Here is a 20,376-nt window from a genome sequence, read left to right on the forward strand (position 1 = left end):
AGTTAGCTTTTTCTTCGTTTCATTCCCCTTTCTTCTTAGCCAGACATTTACTGTGGAGAGTAGACTGTTTAAACTCTTGTGTTTTAAGTCTTTACTTGGTCAGTTTTAATATTTCCTGTCAGGTCAGTAAATTTCAGCAATGATCTAAATAATTATCTAAATTTGCACTGAGGCACTACAGTGAATTGTGTTCTAGAAGAACCACATGTAAACAGGTGGATACTATTTTACATCTATCAGTTTGTTATTTCAAGACAAATGGCAGTTTAGCATCTTGAGCTATATTAGGAATGATGCAGGCTACGCCTATCTGTAATTGTGATTCATGTTTATAAAAAGTCACCTAGAATTATAAGCAGATGGAAACACTGGCTCTTCCAGAAGGTATTTCATTAATAATTTTACTCCATGTAAATTATTTATGATATTTAGAAAACTATGAAAGAAAACACAGAAACAGTTCCTTTGCAGTGATAACACAGAAAGGGCCAAATGTTCAAAAGATTGGCTTATGAATTGCAGGCATACCCACTGCCCCCATAAAGCCACATATATTCACATAAATGGGTAGTGATGTGCACAAGTGTCCATTTTGCACTCCAGATGCAGGCTTTGTAGCGGGAGAGTAGGTTCCAGCCTTTGAAAATGTGTCTGGTAAAGGCAAATACCACCCCAAACCATCACTAGGTAATATTGCTAAATTTTATGCAGATCTGATTATTGTTGTGCCCAAAATAACTTGTAATTATTAATCAAAACTGGTGGTTTATCTGCACAGCTGATCTGCCCAGACTCCAAGTATAGAGAATGATCAGCAATAAATCCCTATTGAGTCCCACTGAACCAACTACATTTGTTTAGTAGGCTCGTTTATTATTTTTGTATACCCATTGTTGTGGCATCTGGGCACGACTTAAGTGTTTGAAATCAACTGCTCGCTGCACAACTAAAGTTCATTAAGGAAATAAGAACTGGTAAAAATGTCTGATTTGCTTGGGGAAAATCATTTTTATTGCCTAGCTATACATGGTCAGCAATAGGTAATGATACTGAAGACAGTCAATGTGGAGTCTTACTAAGTGTATGTCAACTTAGACACATTTAGGAGGCAGTGTTGCCTGATGGAGACTGCACTGGGCTGTGACTCAGGAGAGTGGGGTTCTGGTCCCAGCTCTGCTGCTTGCCTTTGGGAGCTCACTTTACACCTGTACCATTTGTAAAATGGGGGTACTGATACTGTGACCTCCTTTATAAATTGCTTTAAAACCTATGGATGAAAAGCACGATATATTGTATTAAAATAATAATGCAATACACCATTTGAGTTTTCTGCATTACATTTATACAAGCATAGCTTGAAAAGCTGTGGGTGATTATTAGCTACTTCAGTGCAATGAGGATCTAAAATAGCTGGGAACAGTCTGGAGAAGTTTCAGAGTAACAGCCGTGTTAGTCTGTATTCGCAAAAAGAAAAGGAGTACTTGTGGCACCTTAGAGACTAACCAATTTATTTGAGCATAAGCTTTCGTGAGCTACAGCTCACTTCATCGGATGCATACTGTGGAAAGTATAGAAGATCTTTTTATATACACACAAAGCATGAAAAAATACCTGCTCCCACCCCACTCTCCTGCTGCTAATAGCTTATCTAAAGTGATTACTCTCCATACAATGTGTATGATAATCAAGTTGGGCCATTTCCAGCACAAATCCAGGTTTTCTCACACCCCCCCCCCACACACACACGCACAAACCCACTCTCCTGCTGGTAATAGCTTATCTAAAGTGACCACTCTCCTTACAATGTGTATGATAATCAAGGTGGGCCATTTCCAGCACAAATCTAGGGTTTAACAAGAACGTCTGAGGAGGTGTGGGGGGGGTAGGAAAAAACAAGGGGAAATAGGTTACCTTGCATAATGACTTAGCCACTCCCAGTCTCTATTCAAGCCTAAGTTAATTGTATCCAATTTGCAAATGAATTCCAATTCAACAGTTTCTCGCTGGAGTCTGGATTTGAAGTTTTTTTGTTGTAATATCACAACTTTCATGTCTGTAATCGCGTGACCAGAGAGATTGAAGTGTTCTCCGACTGGTTTATGAATGTTATAATTCTTGACATCTGATTTGTGTCCATTTATTCTTTTACGTAGAGACTGTCCAGTTTGACCAATGTACATGGCAGAGGGGCATTGCTGACACATGATGGGATATATCACATTGGTGAATGTGCAGGTGAACGAGCCTCTGATAGTGTGGCTGATGTTATTAGGCCCTGTGATGGTGTCCCCTGAATAGATATGTGGGCACAGTTGGCAACGGGCTTTGTTGCAAGGATAGGTTCCTGGGTTAGTGGTTCTGTTGTGTGGTATGTGGTTGCTGGTGAGTATTTGCTTCAGGTTGGGGGGCTGTCTGTAGGCAAGGACTGGCCTGTCTCCCAAGATTTGTGAGAGTGTTGGGTCATCCTTCAGGATAGGTTGTAGATCCTTAATAATGCGTTGGAGGAGTTTTAGTTGGGGGCTGAAGGTGACGGCTAGTGGCGTTTTGTTATTTTCTTTGTTAGGCCTGTCCTGTAGTAGGAGACTTCTGGGAACTCTTCTGGCTCTATCAATCTGCTTCTTCACTTCCGCAGGTGGGTATTGTAGTTGTAAGAATGCTTGATAGAGCTCTTGTAGGTGTTTGTCTCTGTCTGAGGGGTTGGAGCAAATGCAGTTGTATCGCAGAGCTTGGCTGTAGATGATGGATTGTGTGGTGTGGTCAGGGTGAAAGCTGGAGGCATGTAGGTAGGAATAGCGGTCAGTAGGTTTCCGGTATAGGGTGGTGTTTATGTGACCATCATTTATTAGCACTGTAGTGTCCAGGAAGTGGATCTCTTGTGTGGACTGGACCAGGCTGAGGTTGATGGTGGGATGGAAATTGTTGAAATCATGGTGGAATTCCTCAAGGGCTTCTTTTCCATGGGTCCAAATGATGAATATGTCATCAATATAGCGCAAGTAGAGTAGGGGCGTTAGGGGACGAGAGCTGAGGAAGCGTTGTTCTAAGTCAGCCATAAAAATGTTGGCATACTGTGGGGCCATGTGGGTACCCATAGCAGTGCTGCTGATCTGAAGGTATACATTGTCCCCAAATGTAAAATAGTTATGGGTAAGGACAAAGTCATACACATTGTAAGGAGAGTGGTCACTTTAGATAAGCTATTACCAGCAGGAGAGTGGGTTTGTGTGTGGGGGGGGGTGTGAGAAAACCTGGATTTGTGCTGGAAATGGCCCAACTTGATTATCATACACATTGTAAGGAGAGTAATCACTTTAGATAAGCTATTAGCAGCAGGAGAGTGGGGTGGGAGGAGGTATTTTTTCATGCTTTGTGTGTATATAAAAAGATCTTCTACACTTTCCACAGTATGCATCCAATGAAGTGAGCTGTAGCTCACGAAAGCTTATGCTCAAATAAATTGGTTAGTCTCTAAGGTGCCACAAGTCCTCCTGTTCTAGTCTGGAGAAGAATCTGACTTGGAAATTAGACAGTTGCCCAGCACGTCAGCAGCAGCACCTATTTTGGTGGCATCCGTGGGTGCTGGGATAGAAATTAATGGATGCTAATCTGGGCACTGTAGTGAGGAAACATAAAACAGACTGAAAAATTAAGCATCTACTACAAAACCTAGTGTGAGGAAGAGTGAGTTTGATAGTAAAGCTGCAATATGTCATTCTAGCTTAGTCTTGTCTGGAGAGTTGCATCCTGAGGACGGGGCAGGGGGCAGGGAAAGGAGGAAGAAAATGTATTTGTTTGCTATTGATATATTTGTAAATCTAATGCTGTGCATAAAATAATGAGATCAGTTTGTCTATAAAAGAATGGAATTATACGTGCCTTTGTATGCATGAGACGTATGTCTCTGTTTACGGGCTGTCCCCCAGGATTGTCTTGAAAACAAAATGCTGCGACTCATGAGGTTACCCTGCTGAGCAACAATTTAAATGAAGTTAAATCTAAGAACTTTGCTGCAAGGCCCCAGGTCAGGAAACGGCAATACAGAAGAAGTATATGGCAGTAAATTATGTTCTGTGGAACAACACTCCATTAGGTTGTATGTCCCCCTCATTTACCATGTAGTTGTTATAGATCATGAACAGTCCTCTTCTCACCAACTAACTTCCCCTTCTGATTTTGACACCTAGCTCTCTGTCTTCCTCTCATCATTGTCTCCCACCCTCATCCTCTACACTTGAACTTCCAGAGTACTGGGCCACTTAGCCTCTTGTCTCCCTACCCTCATCTCCTTGTTTGCTCTGCAGCTTTGAGGCACCATTTGCTTCTTCAACAATCATTGCCTTGCCTTATTCTATGTATGCTGCCCTCTATACATGGGATGCCCTTCCTGAGCTAGTCCACAAAATCACAGCCTTCTCCTTGTTGAAACCCCTCCTGGAGACACACCTCTACTGCAATGACTAAACGTAGAGTAATTTGTCTCTCTTTCTTTAAATATTGCTTGCTTGCTTGCTTGAAGATTATAATATGGTCTGTTTTGGGGGGCTCTGTGCTGAGCCAAGTGGCCTGCTAGGCTAGGCTGAGAGCTTACTTATGAGCTTACTAACTGCGATCTCTTGATTCCTAAGCTCCTTAGGATGCCTTGATAAGGGGGTGGGGCTAACTCAGGTAGAACAAGGGTTTAAAGAGCCAGCTCCACAGCAGACAGAGAAGCTAGTGAACAGGGAAGTTTTGTGAGGGAGTTTGAAAGACATTCCTTTCAGGTCCAGCTCTCAAGCAGAGAGAGTTCCATGACAGAGTGTGAGAGCATAAGACAGAGTGAGATACCAAGGTTAGGTAGGGAGAGTTCAGTAGGAGGGAGAGGTGGCTGAGGGACTATAACATAACTACTAGAAGAGCGTCAGAAAGCCCTCTTGAAAAAAAACACACAGGAGGTAAGGGAAAAAGGGAAATGATAATGAGAGAAAGGGGGAGAGGAGGAAGACACCTAGCAAACATACTCTAAACTTAGGCCAATAGCTCCACCGCCCCCCAAAAATAAATAAATAAAACCCCAAAACCACTCCTGCAAAAGTAAAAAGAATGCAGGCAGAAGTCCATCACAGAGTGGATGCTCTCCAGTTTATTGCAGTGAATGCAGCATGGGCACATGGTATATATGTGCATTTGATGCAAGAAACTCATGGCCAAAGAGACACAATATGAGCTCTTGAGGCTAGAGTGGCGGAACTGAAGGAGCTAAGGGAGACAGAGAGGTACATAGAAGGGACTTTCAGGAAACACAGTAGAGTGGTCCCACCCCCAGTTTGACAGCGTCTGTGCTGTTGAAAAGGATAAAAATCTCAGGGAAGGGAGAACATCAAGCCGGAGCATAGGGAAATGATTCTATATTTGGAACTTCCTTCTAGATGACATCATGGTTTCCTTCTGGGGAGGAAACCCCCATTATTAAGAAGAGCCAGGTAATAGTGATGGGAGATTTGCTTATTAGAAATATATATAGTTGGGTTTATGATGACAGGAGAACCGCATGGTGAATTGCCCTCTAGATGCAAAGGTTGCAGATCTCATGAGACATCTAGGCAGACTTATGTGCAGTCCTGGGGAGGAGCTGATGGTCATGGTACATGTAAGTATCAGTGACATACGGAAAAGTAAAAGAGAGCTCCTGGAGGCCAAATTTAGGCTGCTAGGTTAGAGATTAAAGTCTAGGACCTCCATGGTAGTGTTCTCTAAAATACTCCAGTTCCATGCACAGGGCCAGAAAGACAGGTGGAACTGTGGGGTCTCAAAGTGTGGATGAGATAATTGTGTTGAGAGGAGGGTTTTAGGTTTATTAGGAACTGGAGAACCTTTTGGGAAAGTGGGAGCCTATACAGGAAAGATGGGCTCCACCTAAACCAAAACAGAACTAGCCTGCTGGCATATAAAATGAAAAGGTTGTAGAAGATTTTTTAAAATTAAGGGCTGGAGTAAAGTTCACAGGTGTGATGGAGCACACAATTCGGGTGGAGACATCCCTTAGGGAAGAGTTTATTAAAGGGGAAATTCTATATCCTAGTAAAGAGGATAGGAAAGAAGTTGATAAATACAGGTAGGAACTAGTGAGGAACAGTCAAACATAAGAGTCCCATTTAAATATAACACACAAAGGCAAGCAACTGATTACTGGCAAAATGTACAAATGTTTATATACAAATGCTAGAAGTCTAAATACGAAGATGGATGAACACTAGTGCCTGACATTAAATGAGGATAGTGATATAATAAGGCACAGCAGAAACTTATTAGAATGATGATAATCAACAGGACATGGTAATATCAGGGTTCAAAATATATAGAAATGATAGAGTAGATTGCACTGGTGGGGGAGTGGCACTATATGTGAAAGAAAGCATAGAGTCAAATAAAGTAAAAATCTTAAATGAATAAAACTGTACTATAGAATCTCTATGGATAGAAATTCCATACTTCAACAATAAGAGTATTGCAGTAGGAATATACTACTGACCCCCTGACCAGGATGGTGACAGTAATTGTGAAATGCTCAAGGAGATTACAGACAGAAAACACAATAATAATGACGGATTTCAACTATCCTCATATTGGCTGGGTATATGTCACCTCAGGAAGGGATGTAGAGATAAAACTTCTGGACAACATTCATGACTGCTTCTTGGAGCAACTTGTCCTGGAACCCACAAGGGGAGAGGCCATTTTTGATTTAGTCCTGAGCGGAGCACACGATTTGGTCCAAGAGGTGAATATAACTGAATGGTTCAATAATAGCGACCATGGTGTAATTAAATTTAATATCCTTGTGGGTGGGGGGGAAGTGCCAAAGACACCTACCACTGCAGCATTTAACATCAAAAAGGAAAGTTGTGCAAAAATGAGGAAGCTAGCTAAACAGAAAGTAAAAGCAACAGTCACAAGAGTGAAATGCCTGCAAACGGCATGGAAACTCTGTAAAAACACCATAATAGAGGCTTACAGTAAATGTATACCCCAAATAAAAAAAATGGAGGACCAAAAATGCCACATGGCTAAACAGCAGAATAAAACAGGTGGTTAGAGGCGAAAAGACTTTCATTAAAAATTGGAAGTAAAATCCTAGTGAGGAAAACAGAAAGGAGCATAAACTCTGGCATGTCAGATGTAAAAGTGTAATAAACCAGGCCAAGAAAGAATTTGAAAGAGCAAACACCAAAAGACACAAAAACTAACAGAATTTTTTTTTAAGTACATAAGAAGCAGGAAGCTGCTAAAGAGTCTGTGGGGCCATTGGACAATCGGGGTGCTGCTAAAGGAGCACTTAAGGAAGACAAGGCCGTTGAGGAGAAACTAAGTGAATTCTTTGCATCAGTCTTCACTGCAGAGGATGAGAGAAATTCCTGCACTTGAGCTGGGTTTTTTTTGGTTTTTTGGTTTTTTTTGGTGACAAATCTGAGGGACTGTCCCACATTGAGATGTCAGTAGAGGAGGCTTTGGCACAAACTGATACATTAAACAGTAGTGAGTCACCAGGACCTGATGGTATTCACCCAAGAGTTCTGAAGAAACTCAAATATGAAATTGCAGAACTACTAACTTAAATCAGCCTCTGTAGATGATTGGAGGGTAGCTAATGTAACACCCATTTTTTGAAAAGCCTCCAGAAGTGATTCTGGCAATTACAGGTGAGTAAGCCTAACTTCAGTACTAGGGCAAGTGGCTGATATTATAGTAAAGAACAAAATTATCAAACACATAGATAAACATGGTATGTTGGGGTGGAGCCAACATGGCTTTTATAAAGGGAAATCATGCTTCACCAATCTATTAGAATTCTTTGTGGGTATCAACAAATATGTGGACCAGGGTGATCCAGTAGATATAGTGGACTTGGACTTTCAGAAAGCCTTTGACTAGGTACCTCACCAAAGGCTCTTAAGAAAACTAAGTAGTCATGGAATAAGAGGTAAGGTCCTCTCATGGATTAGTAACTGGTTAAAAGGTAGGAAACAAAGGATAGAAATAAATGGTTAGTTTTCAGATGGAGGTAAATAAATAGGTCCCAAGGATCTGAACTGTTTACCATATTCATAAATAATCTGGGAAAGGGGGTTAACACTGAGGTGGCAAAATTTGAAGGCAATACAAAATTACTCAAGATAGTTAAGTTCAAAAGTGACTGTGAAGAGTTTCAAAGGCATCTCACTAAACTTGGCAACAAAGTGGCAGCTGAAATTCACTGTTGATAAGTGTAAAGTTATGCACATTGGAAAACATAATCCCAACTATACCTACAAAATGGTGGAGTCTAAATTAGCTGTTACCATTCAAGAAAGATTTCGGAGCCAATGTGGATAGTTCTCTGAAAACATCTGTTCAGTATGCAGCAGGAGTAAAAAAACCAAAAAACAGAATGTTAGAAACCATTAGGAAAGGGCTAGATAATAAGCCAGAAAATAACATAATGCCACTATATAAATCCATGCTACCCCCGCACCTTCCATACAAGGCGAAGTTTAAAAGCGTGGAACTGTTCAGCTTAAGAAAGAGACAACTAAGGGAGGTATGATAGAGGTGTATAAAATCATGAATGGTATAGAAAGAATGTTATTTACCCGTTCATGTAACACAAGAAGTAGGGAAAATTAAATTTCCAATGAAATTAATAGGCAGCAGGTTTAAAACAAACAAAAGGAAATACTTCTTCACAAACACACAGTCATCCTGTAGAACTTGTTGCCGGGGGATGTTGTGAAGGCCAAAAGTATAATTGGGTTAACAAAATAATTAAATAAGTTCATGGAAGATAAGTCCAACAATGCCAATTAGCCAAGATGGTCAGAAACACAACCCCATGCTGCGGTTGTCCCTAAACCTCCAACTTCCAGAAACTGGGACTGAATGACAGGGAATGGATCACTTGAAATTGCCCTATTCTGTTCATTCCCTCTTGAAGAATCTGGCATTGGCCACTGTCAGAAGATAGGACACTGGGCTAGATGCACAATTGGTCTGACCCAGTATGGACATTCTTATATTCTTAAATATTTATATATTAGAAAGCTAAGCAAAAGTATTGTCATGAAAACTCTGAAGCATACATAGTGTGTTCTATCACTTGTTTGTGGGTCCCCTTTCCTTTCCCATGCATCTCTCTCTTTGTTTTGTATTTTTTGGAGTGCAAGCTCTTTGGGACAGGAACCGTGCCTCCTTTTGTCTTGTGCCTGGTGGGTGCAGCTGGAAACTCATAATAATAATAAAGAAAAGTGGTAGCTGCATATTATGCTTTTTGAAAATTGTTTCAGAATTATTTTAAGCCTCTCTGTAAATGAGAGGAAAGGGGGATCTTCACCTTAAGAATCAAAAACTCATAAGAGCCCTGCACAGCAGGGTTTCATCCCCAAATCACAGGCCAGAGAAGGCTAGTTGAGTGGCGAACTAGCTAGGAGGAGTCCTGACCTGTAGGATCCCATCATTAGAGCATGGGGGGCCTTATTGGCACCTCACTATTTCCTTATACTCCCCCATCTATTCGTATCCATCTCTTGTCTTTTGTCTTTATAAATTCTTTGGGGCAGGGACCGCTTTTTTGTTCTGTGTCTGTGCCTAGCACAATGGGGTCTTGGTCCATAGCAGGGACTCCTATGCACTACAATAACACAAATAATAAGGGTCTTCGTGTTAATGGGCTTCTAAAATTCAGTTAACCTTGAAACTAAATCCTGAATGGACTCCTTCAGTTTGGCCCACCCTTAGTTTTGTTTCTTGAGTTTTATTGTGATGATTACGTGGTTTCTCTCTTAATGTTTGACAAATTGTAGCACTGGATGTTTTACCCAAGACCATTCTATGAAATCTGCCACCTCAAGTCTGTGATTTACTCATCATTGTATTTATTCTACACTGCAGAGGAGCTTTGAAGAGTGTATAACTCATGCAGATACATTATCAATCCTTAAAGTTCAAAAGCTTTAAGAATATTAAGTCCCAAAGGTCAGGCCGGTATGAAAGTGCAGAGGGGGCGGGGGATGGGCAGCTCTGGATTAACAGCCAGAGATTTGGAGATAAACCAGGGCAAATCACATGCTATAAAATCTGATTACTGCACAAAGATCTTTCCAACACACAGATATAGGGATAAAACCAAAGTGGGTTATCTAGGTCCGACTGCATTTGGTCTGTATAGCTGTTTTCAGAGTCTGTTGTTATAAGGCTATTCATTTTGTGTTGTCCACCATATGAATTGCATGAGTGGAAGTAATTTAAGTTCTGTTCCTTCCCATCAAACTTTGCCTTCTTTTCTTTTCCAGTGCAATAATGGAACACAAGGAGTTGTTAAAAGTTCCCTGGGATTGGCAAATAGGTAAGAAGATAATTCACTTCATTGAAGACTGCTGCTGAAGAAAGCAACAGGAGGAATAATTCTTAGGGAGGAGTGTGGGAGGGCTAAAGGAGGCAAGGTTTGCTATATTCAAGCAAGCTACTGTCAAAGGTTGGAACTCCATGCCTCATAACCTTTTGAAACGATCTATGCCCCCACTTCTCCCACTGCCATATTATATATTCCCTGCACCATTAGGCTTTAGGCAGAGAAGAAGCATGTGAATGTCATAAGTAAATCACTCTAGTAGCAGGGTGACCTCACCAATAACAGGCTTCTCATTCCAAGATTCAGTGCAGCACTGAGACAAATAACCATAGTGGTTGTTAAAAGCCAACATTTTACACTCAGTGCAAAGGAAAGAAAACAGAACTTAACAAAAAACTGTAAAAGAAAATTGCCTGCACTGGATTTCGCAGGTCCATAAAACCTTTTCTCAGAGGAGCATTTCTGCATGCAGATAGTTAATTGCTCTCCAAGTGAACTTGGTGAATTGTAACAGACATGTATTTCAAGTAAGTTTTTGGTAGCATCATGCACAATGACGATACTGCATATTAAGAGGGGGGTGGGGGCACCATTGTTTGGCTTGTTGGAGGAAGGTGTGTACCTCATTAAGGGGCTAGAGAGGAATGGAGCAACTTTTACAGATGCTGCAGAGCATGTCCGTGTGGGAACATTGACCCATCCCTCCTCCCAGGTGACCAGAAGAGAAGGGGTACTATAGAGGTCCATGCCAGTCAGGGAAAGCCCTCTTTTATTTGGACCAGATAAAATGGATTGGTAAAGGATTTAAAGGAGGTATTTGTTAAAGAATCAGAAACATGGGGGATTCGGGGCTCTTATTACTGCACAGCAGGGAGCCAACTCCCCCTCCTTCGAGGAGCGGAGATGGCGAGGTTCCAACAGCAGGTCGGCTGGGGTCCAGGATGGGTAAGGGGGAGGGCTGTTGGAAGCCCCCCCAAGTATATATGACAACCTGCACTTTATACATTTATCTGCCAACTACTCCCAGACAGTTAAGAATAAAGTTGTGGCCTAATTAAACCACATCCAGTGCCACCTGTCCTTCCAGCATAGCTGGACTATGAAACTTGTAGTGATTCACTTTGCACACTGGGTGGCTTATTCCCTTTTCAAGTTGGAAAATGAGTTTGAGTCTAAGATTCTGTTCTGATAACTCAAGCAAATTATTTCCCCTTTTTGAAAAATCAACATTTAGGGACAGCTAGTTCCTAAAACATCACGGTTGGCATCTGTGACAATAGAAGCATTTAGTTGAATGCTGATAACACACAATACCACATTCTGTGCAAGAGGTTGAAATACTGAGCAGGAGATCAGGCTTTGATTATACAGCAACAGCATCTTGTTAACCTAGTTTCAAAATGAGCATCAAGGTATCACCTCAGAAATATGGAAATCAGCTGGTTATATAGGGAATCTCTGAGAAGTGGAGTGATAAGTAACATGGTAGTTTGTTCCTTTCTTTACTGCTTTAGTCACTATTTCCTCTAATTATCCTAAACCTTAACAGAGCAATGCATCTGTCATGAAGCATTGTCACTACGAGTCTTGGAAATTTTACACGAGATTGAAAACTAAATGACAAATCAGTTAAAGTATCAGCTGAGGAACAAACCATGCTGCAGATTGTAGATTCATTTGCTTTCATTCGTCTGAGATCCTTAACAAAATTCTAGCAGAGCTTGGTAACTCTTCATGTTAAGAAGCCTATGATCATGAATTAATTTGTAACTGATGGTACTAGCAATCATCATAGTGAATTCATCTCTGAGTTATGTGGATGTCATATGTAGCTACACAAGAGTTCTGTTGTAATTCAGGATTAGTTAAGTGTGCCCTTAAAATAAAGTCACACTCGGTGGTCTCCACTGCCATTAAAATGTCTTCCCAAGTTAGTCACAATTTGTAAGAGTAGAAGGAGGAAATCAACCTGCCAAGAATGGTGTACAGCTGTACTTGTTTTGCGAGTGCAATAATTCGAAATGTGGTTGAGTTGCCAAAGAACATGGATAAAATGATGATAACTTTGTATGGTTTTGAATTCTTCCCTGGCTTCTACTGTACTTGGTGCATTTCCCATTGCGTTGGCAGCATTGTAAGTTTGTCAAGTAGTGATTGACAAGACTACATCAAGGAGGACACAACCTTGCTTGTCCTAAATAGTTATCCTGTGCAGCAGATTTAAACCTGTGGCCTAGCACAGTTAAATCTTCAGCCCTTTGAATGGTAGTGATAAAGTCATAGCAGGCAACCTAATAAATAATGAAAGATGGCCTCTTGCCACCTACCATACAACATTCACAACAGTGATTTCATATTCTAAGTATAGATTGAAACTGTGATATCTCAGATACCAATGTGTGGTAACTATGGGCATTTGCTGATATTTTAGGATGACCACTATATATGTTTTATACAAAGGTATACTTCTGTTGAACTGCTTCTATGAGATCCAAACCATGAGTATTATGGTAGCATTTGTTTGCTGGGTACCTTTTTAAAAAAAAAGATACAAAATCAGCAGGACTTTATCCATTGTTATTATCAGTTAATTCCTTATTTTGTACTTTCAAGGCTCTGGGTATCAGATTCTCTGCAGTTTTAAGTCAATGCCTCTGAAGGGCTAGCATGAGTCTAAATTTAGTTCATGCACACATTGCAACATCCAGTAGCAGTGGAATTATCATTTGCTTGAGTGCAGATGAGTGGAGAAGTTGAGTTTTTAAAAAAAAACCTTGCTTTGGGATTTACCACCAAATAATTGCTGTTGTGAATTCTTCCCTGGTAGGGCTTCAGATGTTTTTTTTAAGTGAAATTACTTTTTTAATAGAATGTATTATTTATATTACATCAGTGCCTAGATGTTCCACTGTGTTAGGAACTGTACAGACACATAGTAGGAGACAGTCCTTGTCCTGAAAAGCATGCAATTTAAATAGACAAGACAGATGAAGGATGGGAGAGTAAATAGAGGCACAGAGTTGTACAGGGATTTGCCCAAGGTCACATGAAAGATCAGTGGCAGAGCCAGGAACAGACTGCAGGTCTCTTTATTCCCAGCCCACTGCCCTGTCCATTGGACAGTTCTTTATCTGCAAGTGCAGTATAATCCATTTTATGGGTCTAATCCTGCAATGTGCTGAATGCTCTCAACTCCTGTTGAATTCAGTGGGAACTGAGCATGTTCAGCACCTTAGAGGATTAGGTCCAGTTTGGGGGATGCCCCAAAACACACTGTTTCATTTCCCATTAAGAGGAATTCACAATTAATAGAAGATACTGTTTTAATAGTAAAGCTATTCTCATGGGAACTACAAAACACTTTGTGTTATTGGACTGGTCCAAAATGTTGAAAAGGCAATATCTGCACTGGGATGCGTAGTTAGCTTGCTTCTTGCTCAATGGCAGTGGCATCTGCAAGACACACAGCATAGCTGCTTAACATGTCTAAGAGGGGATGGAAATATTCTCTTATGTAAAAATGAAGCCAGCCACACACAGTCACCTGTGATCTTCTGAATGAGTGAAGAGAGTTTTGATGAAAACCTGCTTAAGTGACTGGTGCTCTAAATGTCATGGAGAAACTTCAGTGTCTCAATGCAGGCTGCCTGACAACAACCCAGATGGGCTATCCAACCATAGCATCTGATGTCAAGGTGTAGCAGCACTGAAGAATTGCATTCATCCAGTCAGGGCACAAAAACATGGGCATCCAGCGGGCAGCATACGAATTATGTGCCCAATCAAAACAGCATGAATTTCTAATTTAGAATATTCACAGCAAACCCCTGTCAAACAAGCTACAGGCCAAAAATTATTCACAGAATGTATTATTTGAATAATTTTGAATATCCAGCACATTTGAATAAATTGTGATGAGCTCACAGACAATTCAAAAACAGAACAGGTGTAATTTGTTCAATAAATAATTCATTATGAATTAGACACCAAGTTCTATTGATTGTGTGATTGTCCTAATGAATGAAAAACCTGTAGTCTGCCATGATGACTTACGCTATTTATACCACACCAGGCAAGATATCTGCAAAACAGTTGTTAGTACACAGGTTTTGGTACACATTTCTCATATTTAATCAGTCGTATTCTCAGTTGATTTAAATTGATGTAGCTCACTGACTTCAGTGGAGCTGTAACAGCTTACATCAGCTGGGGATCTGGCCCTGTGTGATTTAGACATTCGTAGCGATTGCATGATTTATTAGAGGATTTTACATTTCCACTGGTATAGTACATATTTATATTAATGCTCCAAGTATGTCTATAAATATATACACAGGTTAATAATTTAAATAAATGTTCTTTGAAAAAAATATTCTTAATTCTTTTTTAAACAGTGTGGCTTTCTTCTTTCTCACCACACAAATTCAGGCAATATTGGACCTTTGAATAGACTGTGGTATATCATTTTATCTTGTTCCTCTTCTCCCAGGGTTGCTGTATGTTGGCTTTAGTGCCTGTATGTTTGGCCTCTATAGCTTCATGCCAGTGGTCATTAAGAAAACCAGTGCTACTGCAGTCAACCTCTCCCTGCTCACAGCTGACCTGTACAGCCTATTCTGTGGATTATTCCTCTTTAACTACAAGGTAAATTGAATAGATTATGTATTTGAATGATGACTCTGTCTGAAGTAGTGTCAGTGCAGAGAAATGAATCAGTCTAAGGACCACAACGAGAACTGCTGTTTTTTTGATGGGTCTATGCAGTGAAGTGGAGAACTTTTGATATATCTGTTATTACTTATTAAAAGTGCAGTCTTCCCAGTACTCTCCTTTCCCCCAATGTAAACCACTTTTTGTGTGCTTCTCCTTTGTTCTGAAATTACCACTCTGAGGGAGAAGCTAATTCAGTCTCCATGCCTACTTAATCCCTCACCCCCATCCTTGACCAGAGCCAAACTGGTGTGTGAGGGGAAAGTCACTTTATAAACCATTAACAGATCCCTTAACATATTTTTGCAAGGTGATGAGCTTGTTTTGTGTTTCATACTGTATCTGAAATAGTTTTAACTGTTGAATTATTTTTGCATGATGTCTCTTAGCTGTCCAAAACATAGCTGCAAAAATGTCCTTTTTGTCAGCTGTCCCAATGGCTTGGCTGTTAGTGTATCAGAACGTGAAGGAGACTTATGATAAAGTCAAACCTCTAGCTCTCAAGCCATCTGATATTTAGAACATGGCAAAGGCCACACTCTAGGCCTCCAGTTGCAAGGGATTATGTCACACTATTCACAACCCTCCCTGGGCGGCCATCTTAAAAATGGCATTATGCTCTTGGAGGCGATTGCTATGTAGCCATGATTTATTCAGAAAAGGGAGGTGACTTAATGGGGAAAATGGTGGCCTGGAAACTAGTGGAGGAAAATGAAAGCCTGATGATGCTGGCCTGGCAAACAATCCAGAGTAAGGGTTTAATGTATATGAATGGTGAGGAAATGTCCACATGCAAAACTTCAGGGCCCAACCCAAGAACAAAATTTCTTATTTGCCTATTATTTCATGCTAATGACTCTTCAACGGCATTGCAGATACCAAATAAAGATGCATATGGAATCCAAAACTAAATTAAAAACACACTGTAGAGGGTGCTTGCTGGACCACAGGACTGATTAAGGGATATGGAGTCCCTTACTTCTAGATCACCAGTTCAAATCACTAGTGACTGAAAAGTGCTCCTATCTGATGGCTGCTTGGAGTCGTATAGTGAAATGTGCTTAGCTGTGTTCGTCCAGTTTCTTGAGGACAAGTAGCCACATCACAAAAAACAGAGATGGACAAACCCAGGGTGGATTTGCTTTCACAATGTCTTTGGTCATTTTGCCTTAGCAAAGCCATCCATATTCCACAACAGGAGAATCAGATCCAGGTCCCATTTTGTCCAAATCATTATAATTCCGCAGGATAGCAAGAATTGGACATGTGATTTTAGTTTTGGCCCATGTTTGCTCCAGATAGAGATGGACAAAAAGATGTGTGATTTTGGTTTTGCAAAACAAACCCTGGTGCTGGATCTTGGTCCAGTTTTACCTGAACCCTAAAGTGCAGGGGATGGATAAATGGTTCCATTTTTGTTTCATTTCTATAAAATAAATTTAAAAAAAAATAATCAATTGATATCGTTGCCAGCAGTCCCAGCCCAGACTTTGAGGACTGAATTATCATGAAGAATGACCCACATTCATAAGCTCTTGGGGGCATGCATTTTCTGTTATATACATGTGTGCAGTGCCTAGCACAATGGGGCCTTGGTCTCCACTCAGAGAAGGTGATTGCTACCAGGAGAGATATAATTAATAACAATAGTAAAATAATCCCTGCAGTTGGAAGCCCCATTGGGAAGTGTGGAGAAGTTTGCCCTGCCTCTACACCAACGCAGTACCAATCTCAGTGCTGCCAATCTGTCTCCTTTCACAATCTTCATGATCACTGGGGAGGAAAATTTAAAAAGAGGAAAAGGGATTGGTAAAAGAGCTGGATTAAAATTCCAGCTCTAGCTGTCTGAACATTTTTTACATATCAAATTAATTTCTCTTGTTCTGATCCTTATTCTGGTCTTTTTCTCTGGTTTACTCTCAGGTATGATTTTTATATGAAGGAGAGTTGTAAAGCGGGCTCCCTGCATGAAATAATGAAGTCTCATACATATGCATTAAATGACCTAAATTAATTCCCCTTCTAGGAGTGCATGTTTTCTAGTTTCGGAAAAGCTGTTCTGTTCCCAGCCCATCTGTACCTCTTCTTCTGATGCACCTCTTCTTCTGTTTATTGCTGTGCTGACCAATGGGTGAAGCCCCATTCCACAGCAAATGGCTTTATGCTAAATTAGAATCATCTGAGTGGTTTAGTGCCCCTTACAGAATATAATTTTATGAGGCTTTCAAGAAACAGTTATGATTTTTCCCTGTGCCACTACTTTTATCACCTGACAGCTTTATTGCACCTACAGCAGTAAATCTATGAAAATCCGTGGAAAATACAGGAAATGAGTTTTACTGGGCTTACAGCCTCAGAAACCAAAGTGAAGAAGAGATTATATTTGAAGTGTTTTGATTTGTTAATATTTTATCTTCTTACAACAAGGACTCATGCTATCTTGATATACAGGACAGTATGCTTATAAATAAACCAGCATCTATAGGTATTATATGCACCCCATATGCTAGTGTCTCTGTATTATATTGGCCAGTCCCCAAATGTTAGTCTGTAGTAAACAAAAAATATAGCATGTATCTCAGACTCAACTCTAATGGAAGATTAATAATGTAAGAAGTGACTTTTATATATTAATAAAATATAATTATTTGTGGCTTGCAACTTGAGATAGATTTCTAACTGAGTATGCAAATTGCAGTTCTTTTTTAAAAAACAAATCAAACTATTCAAATTCTGCCAACTAAATGCTCTGGAAGTCTTTTTTTTTTTTTAAATCAGTAACTGAGTCCAAATGTTCTGCTTGTGAGAGAAAGATATTTATCAATGCCCTGTCAAGTAGCTGCATAATTCTCCTTACTGAATTAACATCTTAAGCACAGCATAAATTTTCATTCCATTTATCCCCCTGCCTTCTGACTCTTCTGGCCCAGGTGCAACCCTTTGACCTGTCTCTCAAGAGTGATCTAGCCATCTCCCTACTTGAAAAATAAGGTCCATCAGGGTCCTAAAACAGAATTAAGACAAGGAATTAAAGGAGTTTGGTTTTCCTATTTCTATCATATTGAATCAGGCCATACACTCTCCCAGTCTCTCTCTAGGTCTCTCTCTCTTGTTTTTTAGCTTTTGTGAAATACATTGGTGGTGGCAGGGAAAATGAGTTCTATGTGGGCTGTGATGTGGTGGGTAAATTCCACGCTAACACAGCCAGGGAAAGGCTTAATTCCCACCAAACAGAGCCAGGCAGAGGTCCTATTATAACCTGTGGATTTTACTCAGCCTGCACATCAGAGTATATACTTAAGCAGGAAGAGGTAGCAACTTGGGGGTGCGCAGGGAAACAGCCTGCCTCTCTCCTTCCAGTCTGAGGAGTCCCCATGGTGGGAGACTGAGAAGGCAGTTTGTTTGGACTTCATTTCTTTTGATTTTTTTGTTACATGACCCTGGCTTACTTTACCTCTTGCAGTGAGTGAACAGATCAGTCTGGCCTAAGTGGACAGTTGTATTGTGGGATGGTACCCCAAGTATGGGTGGCTTCATTTGACTGGAGGACCAGATATAAAGAGCCACAAAGACTGGGTAACATACATACACCCCAAGGAAGAGAGGGAAGCAGTGGAACTAAGTGGCCTGAGTCAGGAAGCAGAGAAGGCTTGATGCTTGGAGTGGGTGCCTGCTTCCTTTTCAGGTCCCAAGCTGAAACTTCCAGTAGAGGGCAGGCTAGGCTGCACCTCCCCTTCAGCCACACCATATCAAAACAGGACCTTGTCACCTTGTCCCATTCCCACTGGATATGAGCAAGGCTGCAAGTTTGTCATGGAGGTCATGGAAGTTATGGATTCCGTGACTTTCAGTGACCTCCATGACTTCTGCAGTGGCCAGCTGCACCAGCTGCTGCTGGGCAGTCTCAGGCCACTGCTCCCCCTCCCCAGCAGCAACAGGAGTTTGGATGGGGGGATGGGGGTTGGGGCATGGGAGGGGATGAGGGCTCTGGGTGGTTCTTACCTTGTGGGGGGCTCCCCGGAAGCAGAGATATCCCTCGGCTCCTAGGGGGAGGTACGGCCACAGGCTTCTGTGCGCTGTCTCTGCCTGCAGGCACTGCCCCCACAGCTCCCATTGACCGTGGTTCCCCTGAGGGATGTCGCTGCTTCTGGGGAGGCGTGGAGCCTGGTAGGGAGCCTGCGAGCCCTGCCAAACCCCGCCCCCCACCCCACCACAGCACCAGCATGGGTCCCAGGCTGTGCACCACCACCCACTCCCCACAGCACCGGGCCCCCCTGAGCATCCACAGTCCCCCCCCAGGCTACCCTTTGAGTACCCGCAACACCCCCCTGGGTCTCCCTCCCAGCACCCATGGCACCTCCAGGCCACCCCATTCCCCAAGATTTAGTCAGGAGTATATAGTACAAGTCATGAACAGGTCATGGGCCATGAGTTTTTGTTTATTGCCTGTGACCTGTCCATGACTTTTACTAAAAATACCCATGACTAAAACATGGCCTTAGATATGAGTAATTCCCATATACAGTACTTTAATGGAAGTTACTTGGATCAGAGATGGGAACAGAGAAGACAGAGAATCAGGTCTCTGGTCTTATAGTAGAGCCTTCATTTTCATTCCAAGTTACTTGTCTCTTCCTGTGTGGAAATGTCTGTGAAGCTAATACTTCCCCTGTTCTTGCAGTTCACACTGGGATTATGTCTGTCCCCTATGCAATTGTGTAACAGGAGAGTAAGTTCTTGCCCTCTCTCCTGCCATTCACACTTGTGCAGGGCCAGCCACATTCTGTCCCTTAGTTTCATTATAGTGTCAAGGTTGCTGCTATATTTCAGACTAACTACAATTTATATATAAGGAATTTTAATTTTTTTTAAACTATATAAAAGAAAATGTATGGACATCAAACAGTGAAGGCAACAATAGAGTGAGCTATGCCCCTCAGAGTCACATGCATTTTATCAATGTCCTGCAGCACAGGTAGCCCATTAGTGTGAAGCACGGGTAGACGGGATGTTATTTATTTTGCATTACATTCTGCCTTCATCTTGCAGTTTCAGTTCTTCATCTCCTGCCCTAAGCTGTTGTGTCATATTGCTGTAGTCTCTTAAAAAGCTTTCACCTTCCACACTAAGCTAGCTCTGTTTTGGAGATGTTTCCCATATCCAAGATTTGGAAAGTGCTTTGAGATCAGCCAGAATGGAAGATGCTAAATAAATGCAAGATATTTTTATACCATATCGGTATTGCAATGCCTAGGCATACTATGGGCTGAAATAAGGACATCAAGGTAGCCTTAGTCACATGACCC

The 20,376-nt window shown here is 41.3% G+C and overlaps 1 protein-coding gene across 2 annotated transcripts in view; it reads left to right on the top strand.

The window, feature by feature from the left end:
* Positions 1-20,376, top strand: part of SLC35F1 (solute carrier family 35 member F1) — a 375,908-nt gene that overhangs the window by 329,152 nt on the left and 26,380 nt on the right. For both annotated transcript variants that reach the window (XM_074948302.1, XM_074948303.1), the window contains exons 6-7: positions 10,302-10,354; positions 14,850-15,004. In XM_074948302.1, coding sequence (XP_074804403.1) covers positions 10,302-10,354; positions 14,850-15,004 — 208 coding nt within the window. The remainder of the gene's footprint in view (positions 1-10,301; positions 10,355-14,849; positions 15,005-20,376) is intronic.

This window comes from Natator depressus, chromosome 3 (genome assembly GCF_965152275.1).
Source record: "Natator depressus isolate rNatDep1 chromosome 3, rNatDep2.hap1, whole genome shotgun sequence".
Classification (NCBI taxonomy): domain Eukaryota; kingdom Metazoa; phylum Chordata; order Testudines; family Cheloniidae; genus Natator; species Natator depressus.